The 27968-nt window shown below is 41.4% G+C and overlaps 1 protein-coding gene across 2 annotated transcripts in view; it reads right to left on the bottom strand.

Annotated features, from left to right (window-relative positions):
* Positions 1-4532: 4532 nt before the first annotated feature.
* Positions 4533-27968, bottom strand: part of SEC24D (SEC24 homolog D, COPII component) — a 41938-nt gene continuing 18502 nt past the window's right edge. For both annotated transcript variants that reach the window (XM_014261688.2, XM_014261689.2), the window contains exons 9-23: positions 20285-20423; positions 19014-19129; positions 16599-16723; positions 14031-14222; positions 13322-13415; positions 11334-11450; positions 10864-11031; positions 10301-10397; positions 9552-9697; positions 8873-9011; positions 8348-8466; positions 7501-7680; positions 7183-7374; positions 6611-6700; positions 4533-6213 (exon numbers count right to left, since the gene is read on the bottom strand). In XM_014261688.2, coding sequence (XP_014117163.2) covers positions 6073-6213; positions 6611-6700; positions 7183-7374; positions 7501-7680; positions 8348-8466; positions 8873-9011; positions 9552-9697; positions 10301-10397; positions 10864-11031; positions 11334-11450; positions 13322-13415; positions 14031-14222; positions 16599-16723; positions 19014-19129; positions 20285-20423 — 2055 coding nt within the window. In that variant the 3' untranslated portion in view covers positions 4533-6072. The remainder of the gene's footprint in view (positions 6214-6610; positions 6701-7182; positions 7375-7500; positions 7681-8347; positions 8467-8872; positions 9012-9551; positions 9698-10300; positions 10398-10863; positions 11032-11333; positions 11451-13321; positions 13416-14030; positions 14223-16598; positions 16724-19013; positions 19130-20284; positions 20424-27968) is intronic.

The raw sequence follows: 27968 nt of genomic DNA, 5'->3' as shown, positions 1-27968 counted from the left end.
CAGAGAGGCACTCTGGCCATCGCTGGGGGCTTGGCAAAGCCCCTGGGCGAACAGCAAACCCCGCCGGCCGCGTTTCCCTCCCTCAGAAGGGCAGGACACGGGCACAGCACAGACAGGGGAGGAACCCGCTGGAGCCACACGGGAGAGGCTCACGGAGCTCCCTCCGGCTGCCCTGGGACACGGCCGGCTCAGCGGGAGCGGCAGAAGCGAGGAACAGCTTGGAATCGCCCCAGAGCGGCTCCAGGGCGCTTTCCAAGGCACCCGCCCCGGTCTAAGGCCTGGAGTCAGAATGGAAAAGCTCGGCCGGGATGGTGGAAGGAGCAGCCCTCGCACGAGTGGAACAGGGCAGAGCTGACAGAGGCATTCCCACAATAACCAGGAATGCTCTTCCCTGCTTCTGCTGTGCCAGCTCAGCGCATCTGCCCAGGGCCCTCCGTCCTCCCTCAGGTTTAGGAACACCTTCCCACCTCCTCCAGGGGCCGAGAAACACCTCCCAGCGCCGCTGAGAATTCCTCCCTCCCTCCCTCCCTCATCCTTCTCCCTGGCTCTCCCAGCAGCTCCCGGCCAGCGCCTGAGGAACTCGGGGGCTCCTGGTTCCTGCAGACACCTCCAGACCTGGCTGTATCCCATGGCTCTGGAACAACATCCAGAACTACCTCCACAATTCTTATTTCATTTTAAGAAAATGCCACAGAGTTCTCTGCATCAACAAGTGAAACCGGATTCTGTAACTCAGAAATCCCAGCTCTGCTAGCTCACATTTTTTAGAGTTTGACACACAAACAGAAAAGCATCACTTAGCTGAATACCTCTAAAGATCTCTTTTGTAAAGATATGCAACACAAAGTCAAGAAACACAGCAGCAAAAGAAAATAATGAGTTTTTGTTTGTTATTTTCCTTTCAATTGTATTAAAAAGCCCACAAAGGTGTTCCTGAGGACATGAAAACAGTGGATTTCTTACCTAAAAGATGTGCAGTCACGAATTAGGTGCCTTCCTCATTTTCAAAGTCCTCCTTGATACTTGGATTCTTTGAGAGGTTTCCAGTTCATTTTAAAAATAACTCCTTGCCTGTGTTCACCTCTTTTTGCCAATTATTAGCTGGCACTAATTACAGGTCCCACTGTAGATAACCTTAAATCCCAAAGGGTAAGATTTCACTCTGTGACTATAATTTCTTTAGGGAAAAATGATCTCTCCTTTTTTCTACCTTCTTATCATGTTCTCAGAACGACATCCAAATACCAAAATCATTTTCATAAGTGAATGACCTCTTTTTCCAGCCTGTGATTCTCAGCCTTGCCACGAAAGATGGTGGCTCACAACCACTGGCTCTCAGCAGGCACCACTGTTTGTAAAACACTGACATACTGAAGGCAGAGCAAGAATTTACACAATAAAGCTTAATTTAAAATCTTCCCTTCTTAAAATGTAAATGTTATCTGGAAACGGTTTAAAGATTAACGTCAGTTCTGGAAAAATAAAAAGATCTCTTGATATTTTCAACAAGAGAATGCTATTTCTTAGTCTGGCTCTCTTAAATTGTAGTTTATATTGGCTGTTTATTGCAGATTTAGGGCTGGGAGACAATTTGGCAATTGAAGCCTGAGATATTTTCTAGCTACCCAGGATCTGAAGTTCACAAGTTACCATCAGCTTCAGCTCCCCTCAACCCCCCACATACCAAATAGGAGAATTACAATAATAATATTGAAACTTTCATAAGACCTTTTTCCCTACTGCAAAATAGTCATCATATAGATCACACAAAACCACCAGAATTATTACAAACCAGATAAACTCCAACAAGCTTTTGAAGTTTGTGCATTTTCACAATTGCTTTTTTCTCAGCTGTTGCCCACCTATAACTAACAGCTCTAAAAATATCTTTAAAGAACGTAGCACATACCCGGTCATGCTGTCACAGGCCCAGCTTCAGCGGGAGACAGAGGCAGAGGATGAGGAACTCTGGGGTGGGACATTATTGGTCCTTTGCACCTTCACCCCTTGTGTCTGTCCAAAGCACTTTGATCCAAAGCATTGTGATCAGTTTCCCAGTCACATTTCAGTGACAAATATAAATAAAATAACAAAACCTACAAAGTCCATGGCATTTCAGGAACAGTCTTTGGCCGGGACTCCCGCCTTCCCCCTCACACACACATTGCGTCTGTTTAATGCTTGCTGATGATTCAGGCAAAAAGCACTGAGTCAATTCACATTTAATGACTTCTTTAAGGGTAGTTTTACCACTTTTCGAGCTATAAACTCAACTATACATATTTTTTCTCCACACTCCACGAGGAAATTTCTGCTCTGGAGCCGGACTGTAACACGTCCCACAGCTGACGAGGCTGCGGCAATGGCGGCAATCCTGAGGCGGCGCCAGTCGGGCTCACTCATGATTTAAGGAGCAGCCGAGGTTTTCACAGAACCCTGGGACCCCCAGCCCCACAGCAATGAGGTTTTCCAGGGAGCAGCCTGGGAGCAGCGCTGCCAGGGACGGCAGCTCCCGCAGGCGGATCCATTTTCATACCGACACCGGAGGCGCTTCTGCCCTCACGGCTGAGGCAGCTCTGACCGGGCCCGAGGGTTTCAATTCTTCCCGGCCACACCAGCTCCCACCGCCTCGGAACCCAAGCTTCCAGCAACCAGCACTGAAATAGGATGGAGTTTTTGAAACTTGCTCCATCGAGACCAGCAAGTTTTTGGTGGAAAACATGAGATGAGCAGCATCACAGATCCACTTCTGCCTACCGGGGTGAGCCCTCAGCAGCGCCTGTCAGGCCTCAGAGCCACCCAGCCCCTCAAAGAGCAGAACCAGCTCTTTTTATGGCCCTGAAATGAGTTTAAGTCAGATTAGAGGTGTCTGGATGGGCAACCTTTGCCAGCAAAGTGGGATGTCCATGTTGTTAGTGAGCAACTGACCACACTCCCCCCATCAGGCCATTTTCTTGGTCACTGGGATTTGGACCATACAGAAATGGTGACTAGAGATGAAAAGCTTTTAATCCCATTAGTGGCTGTCAGTTAATTTCTCACTTGTTGCACCTCCAGAGGAAGGGGAGGATAAGGCTCAGAATCACTGAGCTGATGAATATTTATTTCTTATATTACTTAGCACAAGTAAAAGAAGACTTCATTTGAGCATGCTCTCCTGGAAGAAAAAAAAGCCTGATGAGTTTCTTCCTTTCCACTTTTATTAAATGCACAACACCTCCAGGCTGATTTGGGATGCCTGTCCTGTCTTTCCATTCTGGAGGAGGCTTGGAATCATTGCATTGTCTTGCACCCTGAGAACTCAGTGAAGGATTCAACACCTGCACTGACAAGGTACTCGGGATGTCTCAGCACTTGGCTTCAGAGGGAACTGAAGACCCTGGGCAGGAGCAGGTCACTGGGTGTAAATCAGCCATCAGCTGGAGAATTCTGTGCACTCTGACAGTGCTGCTTACAAGAAGCTGGCTGGAATGCTGGATGTGCTGGGCAGGGTAGCAGTCAACACTCAGGGTGTTGAGATTCTTCCCCAGCACCAATTTGTTGTGTGTGTTCATAGGTGCTGAAGGCTTTGCTCTGAGAAGTGGAATTCAGGTCCAAATCAATGAGCAGTTTTGAGATGAGCACAGAAGTTGACTGGTATTAAGTAACAGAATTAATTTTAGAATATTCAGCTGGTTTTCTATGCCTTGCTATAGATTTTAATATCCAGAGAGCACTTTAAAGGATACATGAACATTTCAAGCCCATTACACTGAAAAAATCTTCAAGTCCTGTGGCTTTATAAAGATACATTGAGTAATCTGAAAGTGACAGATAAATGAACCCACTCTTTCTGTATATAGTAGAAAAGGCGTTTTCTCCTCACAAAATTACTAAAGCTGGTGGCAACTTTATTGCTTTAACAGAAATGGCAACTTTAACGGGCTCAAAGTCAGCTAAATGTGGAAGAGAGCTGCACTAATCCTTTTCATAACAGGGTCATTCCCATGGGCTGAAAAGAAAGCAGTGGGCAAGTTCTGTGAAACAGAAACTAATTTTGAGTATAATTACTGCAGCAATGAAAAAGGAGAAAAAAAAATGCTTAATTACTGTGAATCTGAGTTAAATACTGCAGTTTATGGTGAAGCCAAGCACTGCACTTGTAGTATGGCTGTGAGATACTTGTCACTGTCATGACTGCTGTCATCCTCTGATGTTTTCTCCACTGTGATGTCTTACTGTAGGTAACGCTGCCCAGTCAGGCCAGAACTCTGCTGCAGCAGCTCTGCCAGTATGAACAGCTTTGGCTTACCCCGTCTTGGTGCTGAATAGCTCCTCTTTGGGACACTTCCCTTCACTTGGATCCTGTCTTCTCACCAGAGCCAGGGTGATGACAATAGCAGAAACACACTGAAAATGCCGAGGCCATGTAAGCTGCCTGTCTTGAGAGTCACAGTAGGAGAAGGTGACCTACAGTGTACTCACTGCTGGATGCCATGGCCATAAAACCTTGGAGAACTTGGGACGTGCGAAAGAATAAACACACACACAGATTATATTTAATAATCACTTATTTCTTTACACAAATGTTGCTGGTGTCATTTTACAAATGAAATGGCAACAAATACTTTTTACAGGGTAATGTCTACAGCTAAAAAGTGCTTGTCTTGGCAGCTGAATCCAGGCCAAGGACCCTTTTGTAATACAGCCACTTTTTTCAAGAGCTTTTGGTCAACGACAAGAATAGGACTGTATAGATAAGCTGTCAAACCAAAAATCTATGCATTTTGACTGCTTATTGTGGATATTAAATAATATAAGTAGCAACACTAACATGTTTAAAGGCACTTTTTTCTTTACTGAGGCTCAACCTTACTTTTGAGTGTTTTTGGCTTTCTTTGAATCACTATATTTTTTAAGTAATAGCTTTTTAAGTTTGGCAAATTCAAACCTCATGTTCAGAGGCATTGGTCCTAAAGAGACAGAGAGACTGATGAAGTACGAGGTAAACAGCTGTTCCAAAGGCTCTGGCTTTCCAAATTCTACCTTCAATATTGGTATTAGCAAAGGCTTGCTTTACAGAGCAGTGACCATTGATTAAACCAGTCATGGGAGAGGAGGTCACTGTAATAGACCTGGTATTAAACAAGAGGCTTTGTAGCACCACAAATAACCTTTGGTTAATGTGTCAACTGTCTCACAGTCGATCTGCCACTGAAATTTTGAGGGACATGTTTTTCTGAGCTGCATTGGGAATATTCCAGTTAGCAAATGTTCTAAATAAAGCCTAACCTGTGCAATTTTGAAAATGTAATTAAATAGTATGCTAAGCTAATTGCTGCCCCCAAGCGGACAGAATTGTACCATAATAGCGTGATCTGCCAAATGTGGCAAAAGGATTGTTTGATTACTGTTCTTCCTGTGATCCCTGTTGTTGGTACACCTACTCAAGTCCAGTTACAAAACTGAGGCATTTCTGTCTCCTGGATAGCCCTGGCTGTGGAAGGGTCCCTAGAGCTCTGCTTCTGTAGATAGCAACACTTGTCCCTTCCAGGAAAAGCAAGATTTACTTTACAGATATTTACTTCACAGGAAGGACTTTGAAATCCTTCAAACTGAGCTGCATGTTTACTGCCAATCTGATTCAACTCCATGTCCTCACTTAGAGAAAGAAGTTTTTTGTCTCTTTTCCTCCTCTGTAGAGATTCTGATCATCTTTCCCAGCTCTGGTACAACTTATGACTAACAAAAGGAATAACTGAGAGTTTTCTAAAGTGTCTTTTAAGAAATGTATACCATATATGCTCTTAAGCATTGAGAGTCTGGAATCTGGTAATTCATGTAGAGAAAGAGTCAGGACTCCCAGAAGATTAATACCTGAGTGCAGAACTTCCTATTCTACAGCTTAAGAAGTAAGCAAAATACTCAGGGAGAGATGGGATCAAACACAACTGTACAAAAAGAGCACAGAAAAGGGTCAGTAAAGCACAGCAGAAGGCCTGGGTCTGGTGGAGCTGTGGGCCAGCCTTCAGGCACCAAAAACTGTCCCTCCTGCAAAGGCAAAAAGGAACTGAACATTTTACTTGAGTTGCCTTAGCTGAGCAGCTGGCTGATCTCTTTGTGAATGCACACGAGGAAATCCACGTATGAGGCTCCTCCGTAAATACTCTTGTCTTCTACTAGGAACTGGCGGAAAAGCATCTCTGGCTGCTCCCGCTGCTTCACTACCATCAGCTGGGAAGATAAGAGATACAGGCAGATAGTTTTAGGATGCAGCCAGACTAGATGGCAGCACTGTTTTTCTATGGCTCTTAGTGGATGCTCCTGAGGTGGGGAAAACCCCCAAAACTAATAAATCTCCACATTGCAGAAGCTGGAGAGACTAACACGAATTGAGGAGTGCAGAATAAAATGGTTCCTTTTCAAACTTGACTACCTTTGAAAATCAGTTTTGATTGGCAATTAAGCACATTTGAGATGCCTGTGCCTACAAATCATGCTGGAACTCACCCACGTGCCGGAACACTCCCAATACCTAAAAAACCTTTTACAGCCACTGATAAGTTTTGGCAAAGCCTGGAGTGTTCTTTTGAGCAAGTATGAGAAACAAGTTGAGGCAAAAAGCAGTTACCTTCATAGTGTGGGGCTTTTGGCTCTGGATTTGCTCCAGAATATGCTTCAGTTTCTTAGAAAACGGATTGTCCAGGTCAGGCAGGGATGTCTGTCAGAAGGAAAGCAGGTTGTTATATTCCAGTCACATCTCTAACCAAGACTAGCCTCTGATAGTTATAAGGTACTATGGATTTCATACTAAACCAGGAAACTGCATCTCTTTCACTAAAAGGTCTCGTCTTGAGGGCTCATTTTTCAGTTTAAAATAATTACTATATGAAAATGCATTGTCAGGAAAACTTAACCATTGCAAAGTGTTTTGTTCTGATTTTAGTAATACACAGTGGAAAGGACTTTAATATCTGCAATGAAGTTTAGGAAGATTAAAAAGTTTTGAAAGATTCTGTCCTCTCAGCGTTCAGAGTGTCAGTGTTAAGTTTTATGTAACTTAAAGCAATTCTGGTGTCTTAACACCTTCTGCTGGTCACCTGTTCTTCCTTTGAAGGCTGAAGGATGAACAAAGACCTCACTTGTTTCTCTGATTAGCATCTGGTCTTGCTAATCCTCAATTCTTAGTCTGTATTTACTCACGGCCTCGGTGCTGATGTGTGCGAAGGACGGCACGTTGAAAAGCCCCTGGATGAGCTCTGGGGACACGCTGGCTCCCAGCCACAGGAACATGCTCAGCCCGTTGGCCAGCAGGAAGGCCCCTCCCTCGGAGAGGCGCTCCTCGGAGCAGCGGATGGCAGCTGGGACAGCGTCACTCTTCAGATCCAGGCTGTGCTGTGGGGCAAAAGACACAAGTGCTGTGGAATTGTAACTACTGAAAGGTTTGGCACATCTTAGTGTCTCCTTTTCAGGTAAGAGGGGTTAGAAATTAAAGTGACAAATCTGCTTTAATTGACTCACAATTGGCAGCAGCAGGGGGTAGAAGAAGAGCTGTGTGTCGGCCACCCCCATGGCCATGACCAGCTGGCGGTGGAAAGCTCTCTCATCGGTTGGGATTTCGGGCCTGCTGGCCAGCACACAGCTCTTCAACAGGCAGTTCATGTACACAGGCAGCACCTTCATCGTGTCTGGCAGGATCAGCTGAGAAAACAACACATTTAGTACAAATCCAATAGAAACTATTTGCTCTGTTAAGCTGTAGTCACTGTCTTGGCTGCTGTCATCTCCCTGTAGCCCTGTTAATCTTAGGGGCATTCTCTGAAGAATTAAGGAGAGAAATAGCAGTCCACAATAAGTGGCTCTGGTTTTGTTTGACATTATTTGGTCCTCACAAACAATGAACAATTCACTGCCCAGGCTTGTGGTTACTGGCAGCACCTCTGGGATGGAAAAGCTCGAGTCTTTCTTTGAGTTAAATCACTAAGATATGACTGAATAAATTAAATGGAAACAAATCAGTCACTCTGCTTAGTCAAAAATTCGAATACTACAACCATCTATAACAACATAACAATTAAGAATGAAAGCTTAGTGAGTCAGTGCGTAATTCCAGCAGGAAGAAGAGGGCTGGCTGAGCTCTTTTGTGTGAGTACAGGCATCAGTTCCATCAATGGCATTGCCTTTTGTTCCAGAACAACAGTTTCTGTGTGCTCTAAGTGCCACCACTGAATCCCACCTGTCATCAATTGCATTTGAAAGAAAAGGACAAGTCTGCCCTGAAGTTTTGCTTTCTGGCTCTGCTGATGTTGTAGGGTGGTTGTGCACTTGTGGCAAAGCCAGGGTGGGTAGAATTGGGTGTGGGTTTTACCTGGCTGACAGCTGCTGGGCTGGCACAGTTCTTCTTGTAGCACGCCAGCATGTGAGCAGTCTGATTCATCAGGATGTCCCTGACTGTCTTCAGGGGCTGGCTCAGAATGGCTTTAAAAGCTACAAGCACAGAATCAAAGTGTGTGTTAAAAAAGACACTCAAAGTATCTTTGTCTGCTGCTGGTTTCTGATTTTACAGACCTGAGGGCTGAGGTTGATTTTTCAGGCTGTTCTACAGACATCCAAAAACCCCACCAAACCCCAACACTGCAGTAGGATGTCCATTACTGTGCCTGGCCAGTTCCATGCCTTACCTACACACAAGTATTTATTTTATGGCAGTTTGTCTGAAATAGGTAATTATTATTTGTCTTCTCAATTTCATAATACTTCAAGAATTGATCAGGTGTGGAACAGTAAGTTATAAAATATGATTTCCCACTAGGTAATTACTTCAGCCCTCTTCCTTCCACTTCATCCATGCCAAAGTAAAAAAGGAAGCAAAACTGGTCAGCTGCAACTGTACCTGACTTAGCAAAGAAGTTGATAAGTGCATCAGTCTCACAAGTCCTGTAGACATCAGCTAACTGGGAGCTGCAATTCAAACCTATGTTGTGTATGCGGATTCGCCTCTGCCCGCTCAGCGATGTGTACAGGACAGCACACTGCAACAGAGGCACAAAGTGTCACCACTGGAGCCACCTTCTCTGTGCACAAAGGGCAGGTGACATCTTCTGCAGCCAGTGCAGCCTGGCAGTGCTGCTGGCAGCTGTAGCACCTGCACACCTGTGGGTCTTGGGGACACCTCTCAGACATTATAGAATAAGTTATTCATATTAACATCATAAAAACTCCTACAGTCTGTAGAGGGGGAAGTCAGCAATGGAGAACTGCTCTTGAATAGAGAGGTCACAAGGAATGCCACAGCAATAACAATTGCCATATAAGTAGTAATGAATCTCTTACTCCACATAAACTTATTTACAGTGAAATAAAAAAAAAGAACAGCTGATGAGGTTTCAGTGAGTGTTTAGAAGGGATCTGGGAACCCCTGAATAGAACACACTTTTTACCAGTGGTGTTATGGCACAAGAGTCCGCAAGGTGTGCCTTGTTCCCATCACTCCTACCCCATCACTTCTCTGCTCTGGCTGCATTAGGTCACCCTCACCATTTTACTGTATACATGAATTAGGGTTTTTTTACCTGAATTAAGGCCCCAGTGTCTTCATTCAGTTTGTCATCGTGTTTGAACTCCACTGTCACTGCTTTGTCACAGTCAACCGCTGCCATCTCCACATCTGTGGTGTTGTTCATGTAAATGGCCCCAAAGAAGTCTGTAGCCCTGAAGCCTGCAGACAGATTAAAACAGAGCATTTCAGTTAAAAATGGCAAATTAAATTGACATCACTTACTGAAGCAGGAGCCATTTTCCCTCAGGGCTTTACAGGCTCAGGAGTCCCAACAGCTGTCCTTGCTGAGGACATTTCTGAGAGCTGGAGAAAGGGAAAAGCTGTGACTTGGACACCCAGAGCTTCTGCACTGCTGGCTTGGCCTCTTTGGGTGTGTCCCTTTCTCTAAGACTTGCATTTGAGCTAAGAATGAATGAAAGAAGCTGGATAGACATAGGAATGTCATTTGAGTACAGAAATGAAGGCACAGGTCAGTGTCCAGAAGCAACACCTTTTTATACAACTTCCTTGTAGTGCACGCTGTGTGCAGAGTGAGCAGAAGCCTTTCCCAGACTTGAAAATCAGTTATTAAGAAGGCATATACAGGAAGTATGTGTGTGTGTGTATGTATATAAATGACAATATATACACACATAGACATAGATTTTATCAGTCTGTTCAATTAATTTTTAAGAGGTACATAATGAAATGAAACCAGCCTGATCTTACAAGTGATTTGCACAGCACTACATTATTTAAAATTCATTCTTGGGGTCCTATTACCTGTACTTGTCCGAACCCTCATTGTTGCATCAAATCCCATCTTTTTCTGGATGTCCTTCCTGAGATCACTTAAGAACTGGGGGCTGTCAGCATCGAGCTGCAAACACAAAGCAGAGGGTTCAGAGGTTCAACGCCGAAGGGCAGCAGCACAGCCGTGACCCAACATCCCCTCCCATGATCCCTCATCTCATCCCAGCAAATCTGCACACAGCTCTTAAGTCCTTTAAAAAGGATTTCAAATGTGGATTGTTGGTATCAGAATCAGGTACATGCAAGTGTCCACAGCTCATCACCAGGCCTGGACATTAACTGGACATTCCTACACTTAAAACTTTCAGCAAAATTTTAGGATGCCAACCAGCTTATTACTACTTCAAGATCCAAACTTGAGCCTAACTTGCTGTTGTTAAGTTTGAATTTTACCCCCTGGAACTGATAACCAGGTTTTCCAGACTCACTCTGGTTTTAAGTTAAATGTCCAAGCACACATTGAAATGAGATGAAAAACAACAGCAACCCCTCAGCTGTTCTTATCCAAAAGGCAGGAAACCCACACCACTTACCTGGAAATTGTTGTACTTGTATAGTGTTCCACCAGTATACATTGTGACAAGGCCCATGGAGGCTACATCCACATACTGAGTTGGGAAGAGGAATAAATTCACACAGCAGCCATTAGCCACACAATCCTTGGCTAAGGCCTCATAATTTCCTTGTGGCTGGAAGAGGGTCTGCACAGGAATAAAAAATACAAATGCCATCATATTAGATATTAATCACAATTCAGAGGACCAGATGAAGACAAAAGGATGAAGTGGAAGTTTGCAGTGAGGCATGGCTATCATCAAAAACATGCTTGCCCTGCCCATGGATACAGGGAACACCTCAGTATGTTCTTGGAGAACCCATCACTACAGAGACATCATATAACCAAACACTTCTGTGTTAAAGAAAATACACAAAAGAAGATCAGTGTCCTGTTAGACAAATGCCATGTACCAGCAGTCCCCTCGTAGCTCAGAGCAGAAAATACCTTTTCCTTATCTGTGTTGAGCAGTTTCTTGTCATCTCTGTTTTTCAGCTTCCCTGGTGCTTCCGCGGTTGGCAGAGAAGAGTGGAAGAGGAACAATTTCCCAGCACATTCTGCAGCCTGTTCCAAAGACACCGCGTTGGAATAAACCTTGGCACAGTTCTTACTGCAGGGTTAACAAGCCCATATTCACTCACTGGGGCTCAGAGCAGAGGACACTTTCTGCAAGCTCCTCACAGCTCAAGAACTCATTCCCACCCTCAGCACCCGGCGCAATGAGCCCCCAAACCAATGGGGGCTTTCCTGTCAGTGCAGTCCAGCACAGCTTCGCTGGCCGAGGCGTTCCAACAGCCCCTTCTCCTGAGGCAGGAGGAGGAGCTCCTCTCTTGGGAGAATTCCCACTGGATACAGGCATTATGCAACAGGCATCAAAATGTAAATACTCAAACTGGATCAAATTCAAAGGAAATGCAGTTTAACAGAAGAATTCAGTTCAGGCACACCGGTGTTCCATGCCTTTTTATAAATGGGCGACAATTCCATCCCTGCTGCAGATTCCACTCTGAAATCTACACTGCAGGATGCAGACACAAATCAGAAATCACCACCTTCACAAAACATTCCACCTTTCAAAATCAGCTGTGGCTTTCTGGGAAAACCAGAAGTCTCTGCTCTGGCAGAAACACAACTGGAGGCAGCACCTGACCTTTAAAATGGCTGAAATTTCACCCCTGATATTTCAAGAACAGTTACTTTTGATCACCAATGCCAGTTTATCCAGTTCCTTTGAAGAAGCCTTCTGCTGAAGAACAAAAGACTTCCCAAATACTGTTTGTCCTGATATGCATCAGGAATTATTGAAACTGGTTTGACAAAATTTCTAAATATACATATTTTTCACACTATCCATTTATTCTTTTTAGAAAAGAACTGTTTTCTTGAGCAAAGGTATTTGCAGATGAATAATTCAGAGTGAAAATCCTTAGAAATTATAACTTCAAAATTCTGAGCTAAACTAAAAGTTAAATTAAGAGCTGCTTTCTTTTATAGCCATCATCAAAGGAAATTTACAATTATGGCCTTTAAATTTGCATTGTAGAAGTATTAAGAAAAAGCATTCAGGTGTGCTTTGCACACATACCTGCTGGTAGTATGAATAAATAACAAGAAAGCAGGCATTAAATCAATATATACATAACAGATTTGCGAAATGTTTTGTTTTTGTTTTGACAAACTTATGTACTCAAAGTTCATGCTTTATTCATACAAAGCTCACAGATAAATCAACCATATTAAAGCACCACTGGCTGTGCTCTGCCCCTACAAATCCTGTGGTGAACCAGGGCGGTGTGCATTTAATTTGCAACGCTCCATGGGAATGTCAGCACTTCAGGGGATGTCCCAGACATACAGAAATCAACTGGGCAGCACCTTGGCCTGTGGATTTCCTGCCAGCTGTATCCAAGCTGGGGGAACTTGTCAGTTAAACAGAAACCCTCCAGCCCCGGCCTGATTCGGTCACAGACAGATAGTTATAAATATTCTGTTTTATACAAGCAAGAGAATAACCAGAGCAAAGTCTGATGCTATTATTATTATTCTGACTTTCCTGCTCTTCACACATGCAAGGACTGCTTATCTGTTCAAACACAAGAGTACTGATTTGTTCTGCTGAGGTAAACAAACATAGCGTTATTTTTCTTAAATGCTGAACAAGAAACTGACTCCTTGCTCCTCATCTTCTCCTAAATGTCCCTCCTACATGGAACAGACTCTGGGGACTGTTTTCCCTCAATAAGAACATCTGGGAACAGATGTTATGTTTGTCAGTTCTTATTCTGACTACGGCAGTTGGAAGGTCCTGTTAGAACAAGGGAACATCAGTGCTGGAAACAATCAACGACCTCTTTTCCCTTAATTTCCCAGTGTGATGGGAATGGCTTTTAGCAAACCTGATTTCAAGCTGCTTCTCTGACAGAGAATGTTCTAACCTTTAGTGCCTCCATGCCAGCCTGGATAACGGGAGCAAAGATGGTCTCACTCTCATTAGTGTCTGCAAACAACTCTGGAATCTGGTCCAACAAGCTATGAAAGAGAACGGATCAATGTCTCAGCTGGTCAGTTAAGGGTAACCCCCAAATACACCTTGTAACATAGCAAGTCTTCACACAGGAAGACGTTTATCATGAAAATTCATAGTGCAAAAAATAATACAAATTTTCCCTGCTCCATTTCTTAGGATCCCAGCCAGAATCAAAGAAAACATGCATTTTTTAATTCTATGAGATGCATTGCTTCAAAGCTTGTAACCTCAAGGAACATGCAATACATAAAAAAACAGTTAGCCATGAAGTAGTTCTGGTGTGCTGTAAGGACTTCAGAGTCCTAAGATCATATCCAGGTGCACACCACATGCATTGCAGGAGGGGAAACACAACGTGCCTCAGAGCCTCACCCCCTCCCAGTTGTGAGGCAGCATAGCTGACAGGTGGTTTACACCTGACCTACATAAACTTTCCAGTTTGGCATTGGAAGGCTGTGGCTATTGTTTTTTCTTTGCCTCAGAGGAGGAAACACAGGGCTTGAAGCACCTGCTGGCTTCTCAAGTATTTAAATAGATACCTGTATGCCCCAAAACCCAACCGACTAAAAATCATAAGCATTTGCATCTTACTCTCATGAAGTATAATTGTACTTTACTTGGTAACAACTGATCGGGATTCCTCAAAGTCAACAAGGAAACCATCCAGCAGAGGAACAAAAACTTCTGCCACATCCGTGACCACCATCATCTGAGGCTGAGCTAAGCTGCTTTTTACATTGAAGAAGTGAAGGACCTTGTTATAAGTGACAAAACCAACTCGAATTGCTGAGGATTCTTCTTGCTCTTCTCTGTAAGAAAAACAAAACTCAACTGGTTGCAATTCTGAAATCCTGACCTTGCAATAAAAGCATTTCTTTGACGTGCAAGGCTGCTCTCTGATCATTATCTGCACTGGGAACAACAAAGCAAACAACAACCAAGCAGTTGTAATGGCCTCAATCTTTGCCTTAGGTCAAATTTAAACACCCAGATAAAATCAACTGCTCGATTGTTTACTTTTTTTAAAAAAAGTTATAAAGTTACAACAACCCTATTAATGGTGCATCCCATTCAAACAGTCAAAAATCCCAAAGATGAAGAATAAACCACATTGACATCATAACACTGGAAAGAGAGAACAGCACAATTAGTTATGGAGCTTGATGAGGACCAAGTGCTATTCAATTTTTATACATGCAGCACTTTGTTACTTCAAAGAGAAGCATTCACATCATCCCAGTTCCAAAGGTCTTACACACCAGGAATTTGGGACCTTTATTCCAGATATTGCTCTTACCAGTGTCAGTCTGCACTGCCCCACTTCAACCAAGTTCTGCTATTGTTTCAAAAATTAGCTATAAGCAGGCAATTGTTCTCTGTAGCTCACACACTATTTAGTTATTTTTGAAGACTCACAAGGAGAAACCTGGCCCTTATGCACAGAAATGCATTCAAATACTTTCTGGTTTTTATTTTTAATTAATGTACCTAAAAATCGTAATTGCTCAACTCATTACTCTGATTTTTTGAACTCATAACCACATTTCTACAAACACATTTCTCAGTATTTTTCAAAATACAGTCAGGGAGGGGGTCCTTGTTTGGAACATAGGTTTGAAAACATCTACTCTAAAATTTTAGCAATTCTTCTTCTGCACAGATTTCTTTAGTATCCCAAGTTCCTCCTCTCAAAGATACAAGCTCAGAGTGAATTCCCTGCAGAGGGCTTTTCGCTTGTGTGGGAACAGCAGAATATTTCTGCAGGTGTCTTTGTGCAGCAACAGAAAATGAACACACAAGTGACCTCTGTGTCCAAGCAACACAGTAAAATTTTCACCACAGATTTTGGTGGAATGCCTCATGTTTGTCTTCTTTCAAATTAATACTGTTTAAGCCAACAGATAAATCTGAGGAAACTGAAGGGCCTGGCTTGCTTTATTTTTTAATTGCTTTTTCCAATGGACATGAAGACTTTGGCCCAAATTATTTCACAGAGTGCTAGTGAGAAGGATGAATGTCTCTTTTGTGATATGGATACACTTGCTTACATTCCTCCTCTACTTGCTCTATTCAAATTTCCAACTGCCAAATGCTTTTTGTTACTCCACTTCATGCCTCTTATTTTCTTCAGAGTCATGACCAATCCTGATGGAAAAGTCTGAGATATGTTCAGGATAATATCAAACACTTGTCTCCAGTGTAATCTTCAGTGAGAAACTACTTGAGAGATGGCCTTACATGGGCATCTGATAAATTAACCCCCACCCTGGACTGGAATTTCTTTCTGGCACAGGGATTCCAGAAGGCCGTAAGAAAAAAGATATTTAACATATCCCAGATTGTCCCAGGGATGTCATCGCCCACCCTTCCTCACACTGCTCTCTCCATTTCTTAGGTCTGTTCTCCCTCTGCAAGCACTGTTATTTTCTTTTTGGATTTTTTTTTTTTAATATACTTTTACATGCAGGAAAGAAACATCTTGTCTACTTCATTTTTCAGTCTTTCACTGCTCTCATTTCCCTACATGTCTGTGTTATTTAAACTCTGTTGAAAACTACACTAATACACTAAAACAATACACTAATATTGACCAGTAGTAACACTACTGCTGTGTGTTTCATGCTCACAAAGCACATGTACTCTATTTCAGAAAATGGTTGTTGCCCACCAAGACCTGTTCTCTCAGGTACAAACCAGGACAGAGAAGTATCACAGCACAGCAAGAAGCTTTATAAGTTGTGCAAATTAACAGTAAGAGCTGAAGATACAAAGCACTATGGCTTTAGAGAGACTGGCTGCTCCTGAGTATTCTGGTTTAGGTACTTCCCTGTTTAATTCAATGAGAAAAGCAGGACTGCAGTGAACACAACGGCAGCAAGTGAAGCAAGTGAAGTGGAAGCTATGAGCTGTGACTGAGCTGATAACACCACTAGAGTTCACTGCAAGAAAGGAAAAGAATGCAAGCTCCATGTGCAGCAGGATGGCAGATTCTTTCTGTTCTTACAGTAAACCCAGACACCCAAATGTAAGAATTGCCAGCAGTGTTAAAAACGAACATTTGGTCACTATCACTCAAAAAACTCCTGTACTGGAAATTCTGACATTTTCCATAGCCTTTCAACATGCAAAGCTGCATGAGAAGTGCAGTGTAGTGAGTTAAGCCAAGCACACTAATGTCTCTTTACCTTGGAAGTTTATCTAGCAGAGTCTTCAGTTCATCACATATGAGTTTCACTAGGCCACTCTTTATGTTTCTGTACGAAACATCAATCATGAAGATAAAAGCCGGTGGATTAGGAGGCTTCTTGTCCTACACAGAAAAAAAAAAACAACATCCACAGGGAAAATTAGATCGTGTCCTGTTATGAGAAAAAAATTTAGAGGTGGTACCATAAGGCAATACAAATACAGTGTTTAGCTGTTTGAATAAAATGCTGTGAACTGTAAATAGTAACTACTGCAGAGACCTGACATGTATTGGGTAAAGTCCAGCCCTGGAATAAAACATTATCACTGGAAAACAGCATTCTAGTGGAATAAAATATCTAAAGGGTAACAGTTCATTAGATAAGATGAAGAACAAACTTTTCTGCTGCAATACAAATGTTGAAATGAATTTGCATTTTGGCTTTTTTCTGTACCCCTGCTTTCCTTTGGGAGTATCTCTTACCCACTGTGTAAGTGGCACAAAATCGTGTATACATTGCTGACACAAGTTTCTGTAAGTAACTTAACAAGAGATGTACCTAGTAAGTTAATACAAAATGATCAGAGCAAGAGTAAACATCACCTTCCTAAAATGAGTTTTCTTAATTCCTATTAAATGAGTAGTAGTCATTATTTGGTGTCAAATTCAGGACAGCTTTCTCATTAGAGTTTCACTTCCTTTGTATAGTTCTGACCTCTTAAACAAATTACACTTGTTAAACTAAACCCTAGAAAAATTCCAGTTAAGAAAAATTAATCTAACCTTTTAGTTATGACTTATCCTTAGTCCCTGGCAAACTTTAAACTAAACTGAACATTATACCCTTGATCTCCCAATAATGTCTCATCTGACTCATGCAAATCAGGATTAATTCCAGCAAACTAAAACCAACCAGGCAGTATTTTTCAAAGCTGTTCTGTTTACTGCACTTGGATTCTTGTTTTAAGAAACTACACCAAAAACTGCTTCTAAACTCCTGTATCAGATCAGCATTAAGAAAGAATCTCCGCCTAAGTTCTGACAAATATATGGCAGAAACAAGGACTTGTGCTCTCACCACATCCGCTTAGCAGGAGTGCAATAATGCAAACCAGCTGGGATTTGTTAACATTTTTTGTAGCTGTTCATCCTTGTCATTCAATAAGCACAAAAGGAAATGACTTCTCAGTTCTTTCTGGTCTTGAACTGGATTTATAAAAAGAAGGGAACCTCTACAACTTGGAGCCAAATGAAAAGTGAATTACAAAATAATGCTACCTTTAATGACTTAGCATTTCCAGAGCAGAGTGTTATTTTGTAAAAGATTTCTTTTTTGTAACATTACAGTAAGTCTGAGGATGAATCTTTGTAGCAAACAGGCAAACCAGACTGGATGACTGGTCAAGGAAACTCCCTCATTTAAGTGGCAGAAGTTGAGGCTTCAGAGTTTGATGGAGCTTCACTGGATGTACACTGAGTGTCCCACATTGTATTTCTGCAACATCTCATCACAATCTCTCCTGCTTTGGGGTTTAACCCACGTTTCAGTCAAATCTTACAGGTTATCTCAGAGACCTCACTGGATTTTGGAGCAGTGCTCTAGTGAGCAAGCAGAACCAAACCTTTTCATTTTCCTCATACCAGCAATAATTTTGATGGTCTGAAGGAAGATACTGGTAGGTACTTCAAGATTTTGTAGGACCCAGTTGCTTTTTCTAACCTTATCATGGCCTCAGCTCCACTGAAAGGAAGAAAATTCTGCCTGATGCCAGCAAGAACAGAAAAATACATCCCTACTGCAGTCAGATGAAGTCACACTTGCAGTTTTGTAAAATGAGCTGAACTTTGAAGATTAAGTAATTTATGCTTTCAGAAGTATCAAATACAGTTCTGTAATAAAACCAACTACAAATATTTAGAGTAACATGAGTGGGCTCTGGATTGAGTTCTTCAATGAGTTGATATTAGAAGAGAGAACCAATTCCACTGTAACTTATTGGTCGGAATACTAAGAAGACTCTTGCCAGAAACAGATAACAAGGTCAAATTCCCTCGCTGAGGTTTTGGGTACTGGGAAGGCAATTTAAGCATGTGTCTGTCTTCCAAATGAGTAGAAGACACATCTAAAATGCTACAAGACACCAGAATTTCAAAGAAATCCCCTGACCATGCAACATGCTGGGTAGGACCAAACACATGTCTCACTTAGACTGGTGATCCATGAATCTGGTTGTACATACTTGTATCACGTTCCACAGCCCAAAAGAACAAAAACATTGTACTCTCCACACCTATCCATATTTCCTAAAATGTTCCTGGAAACTGATATGCAGCTTACAAGTGCATTTACTCTGAGGAGCTTGTTTGTCTTGCCGTAACGCTGTGCATTGGTTTGCACACCAGCAATACTCACTCGGCAATAATCCGAGGTAGCCACGTACTCGTAAGATCCCAGGGACAGCTCAGGCTTCTCATAGTGGTCTATCCGTCGGCCCATGTGGTCCAGGTGTTGAAAGAAGAACTGGGGGACTACAAGCCGACACAAGAACAGCAAAAATCATTTATCATTGGGGAAACAGAGAAATAACACAAGAAATTCTTTCAGCAGATGCAATATACTCCAAAGCACTAAGAAATCGAGTGGGTTCGTACCAACGATTTATGCAGAGTCACTCTTACGGTTCCTCAATGAATACATATTCAGAATGTTTATTTTTCACATATTTGCCTGTAAAAATGCATGTGTGTGTGAGTGGGGAGAATATCAACCTAGTTTCTTAGCCATTTTTAGTCCTTATCAAAGGTTTTTTTTTTCCCAAGTGCTTTCTGACTAAGATACTGTAGTAATAGCAGGATGATTTAAAATGATGTTGCAACTTAAATGTCTTTTTTCAAGTGTTCCCAGTGCATCTAAATTTCCCTTTATGTGAGTTGAAATTGTTAACAAACGATGAAATTTATTATCTGCTATGCCTGCACAAACATTAGAGCTCCAGGCAGCAAAGCAGTTGGACCCAGTATGACAAGGTTCACGTTTCAGAGTTGAAAAGATGACTGTATTAGGGAAAGCACCATACCCCTGTGATCCAGCTGAGGAAATCCAGCTTGATACAAATGTCTAGAAAGGCTAGTTCTGGCAAAGATTTGGGATTTCGCCAAGAGCACAAGAACAGTTATGAGTCACATGCAGCACACTTGAACAAATATGGCATGGTATCTTCTGTGAAAACCAACACTTGTCACAGTAAGATTAATAGCTTATTTAACCATTGCACCCACAGTCATGCACAGGATGAAGCTAACATGGGTCTAAGTATTTGCTTCTTGCTGTAAATTTTCATTTCTTAAAGAAATTAATGTTTTATTTCAGCACAAAATTAATAACAAGAAGTTCTGTATCCTATGTTGCAAAAAAAATTTAAAATAAAGTTTTGATCATACCAGAATGGACTTATGAGAGAGCATTATTTTTTGTATATTTATTTTTAAACTGTACTGAGCAAATGTTTCCCTCTGCTATTCCTGGGAATTGATTTTTTTTTCATTTGTGAAATAAGCCTAGTTACTACATCTCCCTAAGCTATTTTTTATTAAACCAGCGAGTCAAGAAAATAATTTTAGGAATAGCTTCTTTTTAATCTTATGGAATTGATATGAATCCCAGATTAGAGAAACAACACTCACCATCATTTATACAGTTACAAAATCCACACTGGTACCTCCTGCCACCTTCAATGAACTGCATGAAGGGACACATGTAAGCTTTGCAGCGGTTGCACCGGATGGGGCCGGTCTCCCCATGGTTTACAAGATAAAGAGGTGTCTGTAGAGAGAGAGCAATGTCAACATGAAACCAAGGAGAGCTACAAAGAGTTAATTCAGATTTAACTCGTTAGAGACCACCTAATTAAGAGATCATTTATTGTTCAGCACTCTCACAAAAACTGTAGAGCCCTAAAGATCCCCTCAGGGGCTAAATTCACAAGTTCATGGGCTGTATTCTGATGTTTATCAGGAAAAGAATAAGGATTCTGACCAAAACCCCACAATGTTTTGCAAGCATTGGAAGTTTAGGGCTCCGGGCTGATTCTCTCCAGCAGAGGGTAGTTTTTACAGCTCACTAAGAAAAATCTGCTGGAGTCAGGTCTTTTGGCTTCTCTGCCAGATAGAGCTTTTCCTGAAGAAATCTACTGCTGCTTGGCAATTCCAAAAGGGTATTTGCTGACAAAGCCCTTAATATTTTGTCCTAAATGCTGCCTCCCGTGCTGCCTTGTTACATGCTACACTCCAGTTTAAATGATGTCAGGGTCACCAGCCAGAGGGTGAGATTTAGGAGAAATACTAATATTTATTGAAGGAAAGTACATGCAGCAAACAAGTACAGTACCTCAAGCACTTGTCAGTTTAATTACACTGACCACGCTTGCTTACAGCCCCTGCCAAAACCCACAGCTAAGGGAAGACATTTTCCAGATGCCTCTTTCCATAAAACTGCAGCAATTGAAAGATTCCTGTGATTATTCTTAGCGTTAGAAAAGTCATACTTGAAACCACGACAGAAATGGAAGTTTGCTCAATTATTTGTGAAACACTAATTCTTATTTTTTTTTTTTTTCTTACTCCCTTCATCCCCAACTAAAAATCTCAAGAAGTAGGAATAAAAAAATGTCCAGAGTTTGGACACAGCAGATCCCTACAAGAAGAAAAATGCTGGCAATGCCTTTCAATGCTAACACATCACACCAGCACATTCTTTTTTTTTTATAATTATTCTCTTCTTAAGGAATGGGTGTATTTAATCTACTATATTTCTACATACAAGTAGATTTTTACTTCATGGGTTTAAAGTGCTCCCTCCTGCTTCACTGAGATATTCTTTTACTTTGTGTTCTTTCCTTTACGCAAATTGAGTTTAACCCAAATTAACCAATAATGCCAGCTGGCAAATATCAGGGTCATTTTTCAGACATGAAAGCCTTGGCCATGAAGCTTGCTCATCAGCCACAATGGCTTAACAAGGTTTAAAAGTTCTGGGTTTTGTTCATTACTTGGCAATTTTCTGATTATCATTCTGCTGTATTAGTTTAATGAGACCTGGACCTGGTTTGCAGTTAATATTATCATAACATCTGACCTCCTAGGGGATAAAAAACAAGACTAAACCAATTCCTGATGCATTTATACACATTGATACAGTAACTCTCAACCTTGCTTTGATACATTTAACATTCAAGAAAAAATATTCCACAAAATGTTCACATTTTGATATATCAAAATTAAGACTTTTACATAAAAGACATAAACAAGAACAATTAAAAAATAAAAGCCATGAAGTTCAGACCAAGTATTTACATTCTTACACACATGTAATAAATTACCTTCTTGAAGACAAAAAAATTAAGGGGGAAAATAAATAAACCCATGAAATAAGCCAACCAAAAATGTCTGCGACAGAATTAAGGACTCTGCCTAACAAAGAAAAATTTTGAAAGCAGTCCCAGTTGTCTCCTTACAGATTTATTAACTGGAATTTTTAGAAAATAAATGGAATTTACATTCTAGTGTTTTCTTTAACACTTGAAAACATTACACCAATAATTAACACATTTAAAGAAAAATCTATCTGCTTGATAACTTCAAAATAAGAACTCAAACCAAGCATCAAAAACCCACGTCTTGATGTGAACAACACAGCTTTGAAAGAAGCTTCATCTCCAAAAAGCTGCAATCCTTCAGTGCATCGCACTGTAGAACCAGACATCCCACCACCCCACCAAGAGAAAGGAATTTCTATCTCTGTGTGTGAACTGCTATTGCACTTCCAAACATCAAAGTAATTTTTGTCAGGGTTAAATAACGTTTTAAAAGAAGTAGATTTCTGTGGCAATGTACAAATGTAAATAAAACTGCATGTAAAAAATTTTGAGTTTAAATTAAGGACACATAAAAGCAGAAGAGTAAAAAAAAAAAAAAAAAAAAGTGATACTGAATGGGAAAGTCTTGTTTGGTGTGCTCTACTCTCTGTAGATGTCACTGTACACCAAAAGAAAAAGCAGAGAGATCTCTTTATGCTCCCATCGAAATCAGTGGCAAACTCTCATAGCAGCAGAGAATGGGGTAAAATTAAGAAAGAGTTTTTTAATCTTGGGGGTTTGGGTTTTTTTTAAGTAAATGCAATACTCCTGTTTCTTTTGCCTTTCCACTCACAAAGTATCAACAGTTTCTTTCTCTCTAGTCTCAGAAAGAATCAGTTTTGCTGGGAGGAACAACATTGTAATTTTAGGTTAAAGCAAAGGAGGACTGGGCGGGAGATGGAAAATGCTGCAAGGGATCCGCACAAACTTTAATTTCTCTGGAACCCTGAGGCCCCACTCAAGTGCAAGCCCTGAGAGTTGATCTGATAAACCATAACTTAACACCAAATATAGCTGCAGTAAGAGGAGTTTTATTTTGGAAATATTTCAGCAAGACCATCTCTCAGGAGTCAGAAAAGTATCACAAAGCAACATACAGACATTGGTGGCATAGCTCCAAGATAAAACACATCCATAAAAATTTCCAAAGGGACTGTAACCTGCACTTTAAAGTCTGAGAAAGCTGAATTTCTATTGCTTGCTATAAAAATGTAGTCCTGACACGCTCCTGAGGGTGATGCCTGCAAGCTATCACCATATTCATATTGCAGGATCTGGACCACAGCTGCAAATTTTAAGTGTAGGAGTAAGGACTGTGCTAAAGCTCCAGATCATCATGGTACATCTCTGGGAAAACATTGTAAAGAGAGAAATCCTAAGTGAGAGATCCTCTGGAAAACAAGAGAGGCACATAGAGATAGTGAAGAAAATGAGCCATCTCTCAGACAACAAAATAAACAGATCAGTGTCTGCATCACAACCTTACAGTGTAAGCAGTGCTCCTAGAGTTGTTACTAACAGTTACATTGATGCAAATCTAGTCACTAAAAGATTCCTATGAGAATTTCAAGATATGCCACACAACATAACTTTCTAATGAACAAAGGGGAAGCCTTTGTCCAAGCGTGGCACCGCTGCCCCAGGAAAATGTTGTATTTAATTAGTACAGTAAAAAGATGACAAAAAACTCCACTGGATAATCAAAGAGAATTCTGAAATATAACACTGGTGTTTTTGGAAAAAAAAACTAGGTCATGAAGCAAAGTGTCTCTGTTTCCTAGCACTGCTGAAGGGGTTTGTTTTTTTTTATTCTATCATCATAGATTGCTTTTGAGAAAGATTAACCAGTCTACAAATAATCCCTTGGTTTTGAGTTGCTTTACTGAGTCACATTAAAACGTCAAGAAAGCATTTCCCTTTGTGATGTTCCCACTGTCTTTTATCAGAAGCTATTCCCTCTGAAGGCAGGAGTTATTTTGCCTACTCTTGGTTTTCAGATGTTGAACATGCTCAGCTTCCTCTGCTGATGACTCAAGCCAATTTGGACTATCTCCTCCACAAGGTTCACAGCAGGTTTAGCTGTTTTCCATACCACACTTCTTTTCTATTGATTTCACAGAAAGGCTCTAACATCACCCACATGATGCAGGGTCTCCTGGCCCTAGCCTGGTTTTCACAGACCACATAAAAATGCCAAAAACATGTTCAAACCTCCTTGCTCAAAGCCCCTCCAGACCCAGGCTGCACACTCCTCTGCATACACAGCACTGCAAAACACACCATGGCATGGGAGCTGAATTTCAAGGGGACATGTGGGATATGATCCAGTGTGTAGGAAAAAAACCAGAAAACTATTTATCAGCTTCTGTGTATCATACCTCAGCCTATCCCTGAAATCCTTACTCAGCATTCCCTTTTTAAAGGTAATATTGTAATTAACTGAACAGAGTTGGAAGCGTCAAGAGCGTAAATACAGACTACACTCTATTCAACATGAGGATTCACAGAAGTTCGAGGATGGGGAAAATACATGTAATAATGATAAAAAAAATGTAATGATGTAATGTAATGATGTAAGAAAAATACCAAAATTAATTAGCTTACTTCTTTAGAGCTTCTGTATCATACAGGTGAGAGAAGGAAAGGAAAAAAAAGGGAAAAAGTTCATTATCCATGCTCGAGAGAGGCACCCCCAGTTTTGCTGCTCATGATCCCAGGGTGGGAGTGCCAAGTGTTAAGAGGGCAGTGCAATGCAGCACCTCTCAGCTTTGCAGTGCTGACTGCTCTGCGGATGCAGGCTGTATCTCCAGGGAAGGCCAGCAGCCAGGATTAAGTGATGATAGAAGCAGGAGCGTGAAATTGGCTAATCGAGAAATGGTGCTGCACAACACACTTCCACAATGTTAGCACTTGAAACCCATCAGGTCTCAGACCAGACCTGCCTCAGCCCAGTCCACACAACCCAGCAGGAGTGGGAGCTGCTGCAGAGGCACAAACCCAAGGGAAGAACAAGGGCCAGACAAGACTGCCCTAGGACAGCACTGCTCCTGCTGTTAGCACCCCTGAGGGTGATAAGCACATGCCAGGGCTGAGGTTCAGGGCTGTACCAATCCACAGCTCCACTTCCCACTCCATCAGTATCACAGGTGGAGCAGCACTGCAGTCCTTGTCTGAGACTCTTAGGCAAGACTGTTACACTAGCTGTAAAACCACAGAAAAGTAAATCAGGAAAGGTTCAAAAAGTTCTCTACAGAAATGGTAAGTAGTAATTAAAAGGGATTAGATTTACTGGTCATAAGACTTTCATACTAAAATTGGAGTTGGATTTCCAGCGATATGATCTCTCTCTGGCTTACTTTACAAAACCAAACGGAACTCTTAAAGACACCTCACATTGAGGTATGACTTCTGTTTTTCTGCAAATCACTGCAGGGGAGTTCTAAAGGATCTTCAAAATATCAGACTGAAGCTGGGCATTGAATACTGATTTCTAGACAGGCCCAGTCTCTTACTGTATGGTGCTGTATGATTTATCAAGGTAAGTTCATCCTTTCAGGTTTTAAGATAGCTAAATAAGTGATGAACCCAACACCAGCTTAAAACACAGGCACAGCCTGTAAAATACAAAGATAATGGATTACTTGGACATCAATTCTGTTTTAAAAAGTCCAAGACCGTTTAATGCAAACAAAGCTGTGTCCATTTCTATATCCTTAGGAGAGGCAATAAAGCAACACTCCAAAGTGCTCATGGAACATGCAGCTCTAGGTTTAGAGAACAACTATTTCAGTTTATACATGAATCTAAATGTGCTATAGTGACCTCTGAAGCAACACTTACCTAGATGAAATTCTGTACCAGAACAATGTTATTCACATCCTCACAGCAACAAACAAAAGCCAAACCCCACGTTGGATTTCAGATCCATTTTGGTCTGCTGGACTATCAGTAACTTTAGGGACCAATTAGACGTTGGGAATTTTTCCTTTTTATACACACACATATATAGGTGGACAGGCAGATGTGTGTCCACATACATAATGTATTTTATTAGCATAAGAGAGAAAAGCAATTGCTGATCATGCATGAAAATCCAACGAGTGGAAGGTTTCCCTCCTCAAAACCTCAGAGCTGTTTCTCTTTTGTTAGATGGCATGACTCTGACTTTTTAAATTGACTACTCATGTTTGCATTCCTGAGAACTTTCACAACAGGAACCATTGGGTTCCTACTTTTGCACAGACAAATATATCAAAGAAAGAAACTTTAATTAGAAAAAAAAGCATAGAAATGTTTATGAGTATTTTAATTAGAGATGGAAAGAATCATTCTGCTTATGTGCAGCCTTTCCTGGACAATATTTATTAGTGAACATACCTCCAAGGCTAATTAATTTGAAATCACTAAGAACTGGGCATAGTTAAAGCATCATGCTGCATTCCCAAGCCAGCTAGAGCTAGCCAATTGCCACAGGAGAACTAAGAAAGTACAAGGAGAATTTTTGCTATGTGAACAAAAAGCAGCACTGAACAGCTTCACCTCTGTAGCAAGGACATTCAGGATGAGTTTCATGCCCTTTATAAAAGTCAAGTCCTTTCTAGGACGGTAGTTTTGAAGGTCAATAGTAAAACTAACTGTTACTTCACAAATACCACATCAGGTCACAATGTTCCCAATCTGAGTCTCTCTTTCATGAATACTTTTGCTACTACAATAGCTGGGATGCTCCAAGCAGACCCCAGAACCTTCAAACATTAATAATATTTGTATGTGACTTACAACCACCCTCCTCTCTTTTATTAGCACAGCTGAATGTCACAGCTGTGTGGAACTGAGATATGGCAGTGTGCTGCTTTGGCCTGGGGTACAGTTAGTTTTCCTCACAGTGCCTGGAATGGGGCTGTGTTTTGGATATGTGCTGAGCACAAGGATGATAACATAGACATGTTTCTGTCCTTGCTGAGCAGGGCTCACTCAGGGCCAAGGCCCTTCCAGCCTTCCACACTGGGAGGAGACTGAGGAGCTGACCCCAGCTGAGCACAGGGATACCCCAGACCTACGGCCTTGTGGTCAGTATGTAAAATGGGGCGAAGAACAAGGAATGGGGACACTTGCAGTGATGATGTTTGTCTTCCCAAGGTACCATTACTGTGCTGGGGCCCTGCTCTCCTGGGAATGGCTGAACACCTGGGTGCCCATGGGAAGTGTGAACTAATTCCTTGATTTGATTTACTGGCATGTGTGGCTTTTGCTTTCCCTATTAATCTTTGTCTCAAGGCATGAGTGTTCCAGCTTTTTCCCTTCCCATTCTCTCCCTGATCCCACTGGTGGGGAGTGAACTGCCTGGGCTTAGACCATGACATGAGGAAAGCAATCCTGTGAAGGACACAGACCTCCTCTGCTGAGGAGATGATCTGTGTCTCTACTTAGCACACACACAGCTTCCACGTAATAACACACTTCACATGGTGGCATCCAAAATACAACATTGCATAATATGTATAGATAAATAAAATATGCAAGAAGAACTCCAGTTTAAAAAGCAAAATGCAAACCTGTGCTCTGGAACTTACTCAACACCAGTGTGTTCTGACTCTGAAATTTTCAAGTGACAGACCAATAGCCCAAGTGATTTTTAACTTGAGTGTCATTTTTTTAGCTAAACAAATTATCAGTATTACTGGCCAGTCAATTAAACAAATTTAACTATTACTTTTTATTTCCCTTTTATATGTGCTCTTGCTTACATTAAATTTTTCTTCTGCCATTACAATTCTGAAGGACAGTCACAGTCTCTGACTTAGCAGAAACTAATTACAACATCCTCACAAAGGCTTTTTCTCCGTCTTAGTTTCAAATTTGTATAAAATCAGTCAGGAACTCTGATTACAATGTAAGATTATATAAATGTCATATTTTCAACTCACTGTCTTCATCTCTATCAGAATTACATC

The sequence above is a fragment of the Pseudopodoces humilis genome, chromosome 6 (genome assembly GCF_049639895.1).
Source record: "Pseudopodoces humilis isolate 2021_Gansu_Grassland_sample_001 chromosome 6, ASM4963989v1, whole genome shotgun sequence".
In the NCBI taxonomy this organism is placed as follows: domain Eukaryota; kingdom Metazoa; phylum Chordata; class Aves; order Passeriformes; family Paridae; genus Pseudopodoces; species Pseudopodoces humilis.
The sequence above is the reverse complement of the archived record's forward strand: the minus strand, read 5'-3'. Positions and strand labels throughout refer to the sequence as shown.